Here is a 9,400-nt window from a genome sequence, read left to right as displayed (position 1 = left end):
TTTAATCAAAATCTAGGATAGTATTTTGATTTATTTTGTAAAATACATGATTTGATTTATCATTTAATAAAATATATAGGGACCAATCATGTATTTAGAAAAAATTCAGGTACCAAACTTATATTTTTCCAATAAAAGTGGTATTTTCCAACCTTTTCTTGCAAATAAAATTTTGTTTAAAAAAAAAAGAAAGAAAAAACGTCTTTAACGGTCAAGTGTTGGCCTTGCAATGAAACGGTGTCGTTGCAACGCTTCTCTCTCGATTCGAGTTCACAGAGGAAGAGCTGAGAAGAGCCCTAGGAAACCAAAAACCCCAATTTGAGCACATTTAATGGCGATTGCACGAACCGGAGTTTACGTCGATGACTATTTGGAATGTAAGCAACTAGCCTCTTTCAATTTCTTCCGATTGATTTACCGTTTTCTCTCATTTGATTTGATTTTTTAACTCTCAAAGACGCAAGCACTTTGCCCGCTGAGCTCCAGAGACTCCTCAACACGGTTCGAGAACTCGACGAACGCTCCCAGTGTACAAAATCCATCTCTCTTTCTTCATCTCTTTCGTATATGAATTTTCAATTAATTCTTTTTTTAAAATTCAATGAGGGTTTTACTTTTGATGAATGGAATTGATGAAGCTATGATAAACCAGACGAAGCAGCAAACCAAGTACTGTTTGGGATTGTCTTCACAGAGCTCAAAGAAAGGGAATAATAACAATTACAACAGTTATAACAATAATAATTATAATAATCACTATAGCAATAACAATGAAGATGATGATGCTACCATTGAGAAAATGCGAAAGGATATTGAGGTTAATCAGGACAATGCATTGAATCTTTGTACTGAGAAGGTTCTATTGGCTCAGCAAGCTTATGATCTGGTATGCCCTTTGGGTTAGTCTTTCTTTATTGTTTAACTATTTATATATATATATATTTACATATATACACATACAGACTTTTTAATTTTTGCTTTAAGAATCCTAGAAATGCTATCTTGCTAAGGCTTATTGACTTCGAGATTGTAAAGGGTATTTTTCATTTTCTTTCTTTTGAATTAGGACAACATTGGTAGTTGATCGGTTATCTTAATGTGAATGTGATAATGACACTGTAGGGAAAAGTTTACATGATAAATTAGAGAACAATAAACTCTTTCCATTTGAAAAACAAACGATTATTACCATTTCAGTGATTTTTGTTTATAGTTTAAAGAATTCTTATTGCTACATTTCTTAAGAGTAAAAAAGTAACTAATATGTTTTTCCTTTGGAATACTCTTGTCAAGTACTTTTGTAGTCTATATAATTTTAAGCTTTACAACTAATTCCTACTTAAAGTATCAACATTTTACCTTTTTATTTAGGTTAGAAAGAAGGAAAACAAACCTTGTAAACAATTTTGCAAGATCATCAAATTTCTTAAACAGGTGAAAGCTTCTGTATCCCATCATGGAACCCCCTTGAAGGTCTCAATTATTTAGACAGTTTATATCAGTAAATTTTAGATTTACCAAAGAATATTGGTTTGTTGTCTTGATCTATCCTGAGTGTTATGTCAACTGTATCGATTTGTATGCTTCATAACCCTGCTATCTCCCTACTTCTTTATTGTGCTATTACTATGGCATACCAATAATATCATTTGAATTTTAATTGCCAATGCAATATGACTGAGAACCATTTTGCATAAATGCTCTTCGCTTGACGCTTCGCATCACTGCATCATGCTTTTTGAACACCTTATGAATTTTTTTTTATTTATTTATATCGTCTTTCTTCAGATAGATAGTCATGTGAAACGACTTGATGAGGATCTAACCCATTTTGCAGAAGATCTAAAGCAAGGTACAACTGTTAACTGTAATTTTATCTTAAATGTAATACAATGTGCTGCAATTATGAGGAAAGTATAAACTATTCTAATTTCAAGACATCAGACCGCTGAAATTAAATCTCAGTAAATCTAAAGGATGAAACAGTTGTCAATTCATCTTTGCCATAGTGCCTAGTTATCTAAGTTTAGTTTTCTGCATATATATATTTGTAAATATGTTTATATTCACTTTCCTTATATCAATGGCTCCTCTTATTATTAACTTAATCAAAATACATAAGTACCAATTTGTATGCTTACGATATTTAGTTTATTAATCCTTCCCTTTCTTCAAGTAGCTCTTTTATTGCCAAATTGCATGAGGCTTAGCTTGTTTTAACTCCAATCATAACCGGTTATAGGAAAGCCACATGGATATCTTTTTGAGTTGCTTTTATCAAAATGGTTGTCCATTTTCGGGCTACATTCATCATTTTAGTATGTGCAACCATTTCAATAAAAGTGTAGATATAACTACTAATGCTTGTTTTGTTTCCATTTTTTGATTTTATTCTATCAGAAGGAAAAATAGGACCTGATGAGCCAGCTATTCTTCCCCCATTGCCTATAGTCCCGAAGATTGAAAAACGCAAGAATGTACAATATGGAACACCTCAATCAAAGAGGTTTGATTACAGAGAAAGAGATTGGGATCGAGAGCGTGATAGGGATTTTGAGCTCATGCCTCCTCCAGGAAGCCATAAGAAGGACTTTGCCCCCCCTGTTGATACAGAGCAACCCATTGATCCTAATGAACCCACTTACTGTGTTTGCCATCAGGTTCTGACATATGGTTCAAATTTCTGGGCATCTGCTTTTAGATGTAATTTTGTGCCCTATCTTATACTTTGAATCTGCTAACTCAACATAATTTTATTGATTCTTTAGGTATCTTTTGGAGACATGATTGCCTGTGACAATGAAAATGTGAGTCTCTTTCTCTTTACTTCAAATTTATACTTTTGTCACTGCAATTTCTCAATTTAAGTTATAATGTCACTCAAATCAAGAGACTTCTGATTCATAATAGCATTTTTTCAATATCGCCATCGGTGACCATTGCCTTTCTTTATTTTAAGATCATGAAAGGTTTCTTTCCCATCTACAGCAGTTGTTGCTGTTTTTACCAGTTGAATCTTTTATATTCATTGTCGTGTTTTGTTCGTTGACAGTGCCAAGGAGGCGAATGGTTTCATTACGCTTGTGTCGGGCTGACACCAGAGACAAGATTCAAGGGAAAGTGGTACTGTCCAACATGCAGATCACAACCCATGTATTAATAATTGTATGTTTCATGTTTCTTGTTCATTGTTGTTATTCCACTCTTTTTTTGTATTATGATAAAAACACATCAAGTTGAGGGATTCTAGGTGATATGGTATATCATATGATTCTTACACACCCTCCCCTTTTCCAAGATCAAAAAAAGGTTTAAAAGCTCATTAATGATTTGAATTGAGTAAATCTTAAAAAATCCACACCCAACTAAAGTTTAAGTTTAATGTACTTTGGGCAACATGTTTCTTTTTGGTATATTCAATTCAAATCATTACACACAGTAATATGACAATTTAGCCTAACCAATCACATTTATTAAAATTGAGATTCCCTGTTTTAAAAAGAAGTAACACGTCACAGTGATGTATCAATTTACCATAGTCAATCACATTTATTGAAATTGATATTCACTATTTTAAAAAGCAGTGACACATCACTGTGTATAATATTTGGATGCATATTTTTGGTGTATATATCATTTGTTCATATATATAATATATATATATACAAGGAGTAAACTTGGTTTCATTGTATTGATTATTGTTTAGTTTAAGAATTCATAGACATTAATATTGTTAAGGTTTCAACTTGTGTGATTTACATAGGGAAATTTGACTTTTAATGTATTAAATGACATTGTCTATAAAACCTTAACAATAGTGGTTTAGATTGCGCGCAAAGTCAGGATAACACTCCACCAAAAGAGGAAAACAATGTGTTTATATTTATAAATAATGTAAGAAAATGTCTTCTGGTGTGTGTGTGAGAGAGAGTTGTTCACTTATCTTCATCTTTGTCTTTTGTGAGAGACATTGTTGTTGGGTTGTGTACTTGTGTTTATGGAATCAATAGTTTCAAATCCCAAAAAATAAGATAAGATAGGCTACCAAAAAGAGGGGGAAGCAAATGCTTTTCATCTCAGATTGGATGCTAAATAGTTTCCCACCAAAATCAAATACCTCACATCTCTCTATTACTAAACTACCCTCTTTTGTATTAGTAAGATACAATGATATGGCAGGTAATTTTAATTAAAAGAATTTTATTTTAAATAAATGTGATTGGTTGAAAATATATATACTTAAATGTCTATAATGTTTTGTTACGTATGAGAGGGTTTAGAGTAAAATACATCTTTTTATCTGAGTTAACGTCTTATTTTAGGCACGTAAATCAATTTTGACTCTAACACTATGTTTGGTTGGAGGGAAAAGATGATGGATGGAGAGAAGGGACAGAAATGAGAGGAGATTATAAATGCTCTTGTTCGGTGAGAGGGATTGAAAGAAAGAGATGATACTAAATCATTTGTAACCTCCCATTTGGAATCATTCAATTATTCTCCCTCATAATTTGTTTAAAATTACAATTATGCCCTTCCAAAATAATTATAAGGCTAAAAAAATAATTTCATAAATATACACTTATCTATCTTTCCACTACTCTATCCCTCATACCAAACACCATAAAAGATTATCACTCTCTTCTCCATCCTCCTTATTCTCCATCCATCCAACCAAACATAGTCTAATTTTTTTAACGACGGTGTTCATTGTAGTCATAATAGGCTTCCTACAAATTTTAAGGAATTTATGGATAATTTATAATATCGAAATCGGGGTTTAGAATGTTTATATTACAAGCGTATAAAAAATAGACACATGTGCAACAGACTATTTGAGTTCTTAGTACTGTAAATTATCTAGAATTTCTCGAATATTTGCAAAAGGTATGTTATAACTACAATAAACACCGTTATAGAAAAAATTGAAAAAATAACTAGTTTACGTGTCTAAACTAGTATCGTACCCTACTTCTAAAAAGAAATATTGTAAATTTTTCTCATATTTTATTTGGACGTTACTTGCTCTTTTTAAATATATGTAATTATAAAGTTCACTCAATTTTGGTTACAATTAGCACCTTAAAGATATGTTGGTATCGTATCAATATTTCGTCATCATCTTTAACAATTATAGAAGAGTACAATAATATTGTAGGTTTTCAAAAATATATTCTCTTTTAATTTAACACTTTTTTTGTTTGTGATCTTTTACGGTTACTTGTCTTATCTTACCATTATAGTGTAGATATGTTAATTTTTTTTATATATATAATATATGAATAATCTCAAAATTTAAGTAACATTTAAAAAAAAAATCAAGAATCAAAGATCACATTTATAGCACAAGTAAACATACAGGTTACCCTTTTTTTTGTTGACAAAAGTGAATTTTACCTTTTATTTATTTTTGAAATGGTTGTACAACAATTTTACTTGCCAATGAAAGATCAAAAGTTTACAGATATATTTGGTAAAAGAAAATGACGATTTTGCCATTTAGAATATATTTAAAGACATTCCAAAATTAAAGAGCAAATTCATACTAAATGCAAAAATAAAAGGAAAATTGATTAATTATTTACACAGGTTATAACATAATATTAATTTACCTAATGAAATAATGGCTTTGTTCATCTTAATCCAGGTGTGAATTTAATGTTATGTATCAGAAATTTCCAATATGAATAAAATATTTTTCAAAAGAAAAAAAAAAGTAAGCTAGTAATTAAGTTTCAAAATCTTGATATCCTCTTTAGTTAAATAATCAACTTTTTGACAAAGTAATCAACTCAATCATGTTTTCTTAGTTTAGCAATGTTCCTTTTATCTTATATATAACTGAAAGCATAAAAGGCTCCTAATATCATAATCAATTCAATTTGTTTCCTTTTACCCAACTTGGAAAATAATCATAATTGGAATTAGAACCATCATTATTCCAAGTTTCCAATAGAATATAGTCTCAATACAACTATTAATTTTAATAGGAAAAAAAATGGAAATCCTTCATTGGTCAAGATATGAGTCAAAAGCTACAATAGGAACAATATATAGAGAGATTAAATAATAACAATAATATTTTTAATGATTTTTTGTATTTTACTTCAATTTCAGTTTTTAATTTTTTTAAAGGAATTTCAATTATTAATTTTAGAAGTATTTTCTTAATGAACAAATAGAAAACATGCCACAAGCTATATATGTTATGTTTCAAAAAAACTATATTGCAGCAAAAGCGAATTTTATTGTGAATCGGGTGATGTCACGTTGTACTGATTGACACATTTAACACAACTGAGGAACCAACGTCCGCACAAAATGTATAACGGTAGAGATTTTTGCTGCTAAAAAATTTGCATACAAATTTAAGTGCAACAAAATGAACTATATAGAGATTTATGTAACAAATTTTCCAAAATAAAAAGTATATTTTTTTAATTCAAAAGTCATTTTTAAAAGAAGTTAGGGTCCAAAGTACTCTTGAGAAGCTATTTACTAAATCAAAATGTTGACTAGCTTGTTCGCTAACAACTAATTATAATAGAGCTTAAAGAAATAAAGATTGAGACACAGAGATTTACGTGGTTCAGATTATGAATAAACCCCAGTCCAATAGTCATTTGTATTAGGATGGTAAAATCTTGGAGGTAGCAAGCTTCTATGGAGATTTTCAAGCAGTGTTTTGGCAATGCTCTTAATACAAAAAGTCTCGGATCCCTTACAAAGTGTGCCCTAGCATTCTGTATAGATGACTGAGAGCAATTAATTATCTAATGAGGGTTAATTACATTTATTCTCCCTTAATGGGATCTTAAATGGGCAATAGATGATAAATTTCATATGTTAATGTGCTGGTGGGCCCCTACGTATCCCACTACCTTTTGGGGTAACATGTCCTGAAAGTGTTAGGAGAGCAGCTGCACGTTTTTCCATGTTAGACGACGTTGTGAGACATCCTGCTTGTCGCTTGTACGAAATCAACACCACAATTTGGGTAACAGTAAATGTTAGACGACTACTATGGTCCAGGGTCGCTATGCAAGACACCCGTTAGCTCTACTCCATGTCCGGAGGAGGAATCTCATAGAATTGGAGGACTTCGAATCGAAAAGACGATCTTACTAATGACTCGGAGCATCATCCGTATGTGGTCTTCGGGAAGCACCATTCCACGAGAACATACTCCTCCGAAGGTGGTGGACGGTGAGTAAAGGCAATGCCTTCCTTCCGAGGAGCTCCAGGCAAGCTCTAGAGGAACTTAATTAGCTTTCATGAAGACTTAATTACTCTTAATGCATGTCACACGCCACTTAGTGAAAACACGGATAACACAAAATAATTTTCATAAATCCTAATTTACTCATAAAAAATCTCTTCTTTATTGACATCCAAACACTTTTAAAAAAAATTCATTATAAAAAAGTATTTATATAATAATTATCCAAACTTAAAGAATAAGTCATAACTTTTACTTATCTTATGTTTTTAGGCATAAACAACATCATAAGTTTAGCACATTTTGTAAATTATTTTAAAAAAGGAAAATTAAGAATTTAAGTATCAAAATTTAAAGTTGAGAACCTAAATAAAAAATAAATTGACAATTTACTACCAATGACATTTTTTTATGAATTTCTTTGGTAGGGCCTTCAAAAAGAGTCATACCGTAGGGTTTTTTTGTGTTTCTCAACCTTTAAACAGTTTTCGGCGCGATTTTTTTTATGACCATGTATATTGTAGTTATTTAGAGCATCCTACAAATTTTCAGAAAATTCTGAATAATTTACAGTGCCGAAAACTAAGTTCAAACATACTATTTTCCACGAGCATAAAAAAATTAGTCACGCATGCAATAATATGTTTTCGGCACTGTAAATTATTCAGAATTTTCTGAAAATTTGCAGGATGCTCTAAATAACTACAATATACATGGTCATAAAAAAAAATCGCACCGAAAACTATTAACGGGTTGAGAACACAAAAGAACCTTATCGTAGGGCTCTTTTTGAAGGCCCTGTCATAAAATTATCCTTTTTTTTATTTTCTTAATATATAGCTTGTGATATTGATAAGAACTATATTTGAGCATATTTTGTTTTAAAATATAATAAATTGAATTTGATCTACACAAGATTGCACATGAAAATCACAGTACTACATTGCACAATAAATATCACATTAATGACATTGTCATCATGCCATGTTGACTCCAAGGTGGTAGGTGGTAGTTTTGGAGGGAGTTTTAAAATATATATATATATATCTACATTTATTTGTTGATAGATTTTTACAATAATGAATTAAATTATTTGAATCTTTATAATATGGGCCCATATATTTCTTTTTGGACAATATTCTATATGACATAATAACAATAATTTTTTTTTTGAAATGGGACATAATAACAATTTCATACAAGGTATATAATAGTCCAAATACAGTACTAAGTATATTTAGCGAGACAGCTCACAAGATTGCATTATAATGTTTGGTTTTCAAATGAAATAACTTGAACATTTCCAACGGTGGTTTTGGAATTTGGAGGGAGATTTAAAAAAATATATAAATATTTAAAAGATTTATCATATTGCAAACTTTCAAAAAAAAAATAATATACACACATATATATATATATTCAACTCTAGGACATTATTGTAATATACTTATCTTATTACACCTTAGACTATACTATTTGTTACTATATGTGTGGTTACATACAATTACTGTTTTTGTTGGAAGTGAAAATATTATGAAATGAACAATACATATTTTCACACTTTTAATGTATAGTATATTTAAAAAGCAATTGCTATATTACAATTGTAGGAGGGAAAAAATATACTAAGAAACACTTAATAGAATCATATTTGATAACTTAATTCTCCTAATTTTTTATATTAGTGTGGGCATATATGCCCCATAACATAAAAAAAAAAAAACTAAATATGGATTCTATTTTATTACTTAGTAGAACATCTCTATATGTTAATAAGTAATGCATTATTATATTTTCTAAAACAAAATAACTGTTTCAATAAAAAATTTGACACATGTTAAAAATATATTTGGAAGTCACTATTAATTACTAGGTTAATAATTACACAACCTAATAACTATACTTTATTTTAAAATAGAATGTGTATTCCAAAGTGTTACTTACATGTGAATTATTATTATCATATTTGGCAAAACAATTAGTAATTACATAGTAAATACATATACGTAATAATTACTATATAAAATTAATAATATTTAGTAATTACCCCTAATTCTTATGAGATTATGAAAATTTGTGAGTTAAATTAGGATACTTTGAGTATAATTATTTAGTTAAACAAACATGTCAAATATGGTAATTATTTCGAATTACATTCAATTTGAATTTTTAATGAGAAAG

General features: G+C 29.8%; 1 protein-coding gene across 2 annotated transcripts; it reads left to right on the top strand.

Annotated features, from left to right (window-relative positions):
* The first annotated feature begins 215 nt into the window (after positions 1–215).
* LOC133824586 (PHD finger protein ING2) lies at positions 216–3,279 on the top strand. 2 transcript variants are annotated; one of them, XM_062257515.1, is made up of 7 exons: positions 216–377; positions 458–529; positions 639–886; positions 1,789–1,852; positions 2,401–2,660; positions 2,769–2,807; positions 3,053–3,279. In XM_062257515.1, exons 1-7 carry the CDS (start codon positions 332–334, stop codon positions 3,158–3,160), a joined length of 837 nt encoding a protein of 278 aa, XP_062113499.1. In that variant the 5' UTR covers positions 216–331; the 3' UTR covers positions 3,161–3,279. The 2 variants fall into 2 exon arrangements, with proteins under 2 accessions (XP_062113499.1, XP_062113500.1); XM_062257516.1 differs by having other exon boundaries at positions 220–377; positions 653–886.
* Positions 3,280–9,400: the final 6,121 nt, after the last annotated feature.

This window comes from Humulus lupulus, chromosome 3, assembly GCF_963169125.1.
Source record: "Humulus lupulus chromosome 3, drHumLupu1.1, whole genome shotgun sequence".
In the NCBI taxonomy this organism is placed as follows: domain Eukaryota; kingdom Viridiplantae; phylum Streptophyta; class Magnoliopsida; order Rosales; family Cannabaceae; genus Humulus; species Humulus lupulus.
Note: the sequence above shows the minus strand (reverse complement) of the source record. Positions and strands in the feature narration are given on the sequence as shown.

Excerpts from the sequence above, each read along its gene's own strand:
- LOC133824586 (XM_062257515.1), top strand. The coding sequence starts at position 332 with ATGGCGATTGCACGAACCGGAGTTTACGTCGATGACTATTTGGAAT. Across the intron at positions 530-638 it reads ACTCGACGAACGCTCCCAGT|CTATGATAAACCAGACGAAG; the intron begins GTACAAAATCCA and ends GAATTGATGAAG. Across the intron at positions 2,808-3,052 it reads TTGCCTGTGACAATGAAAAT|TGCCAAGGAGGCGAATGGTT; the intron begins GTGAGTCTCTTT and ends GTTCGTTGACAG.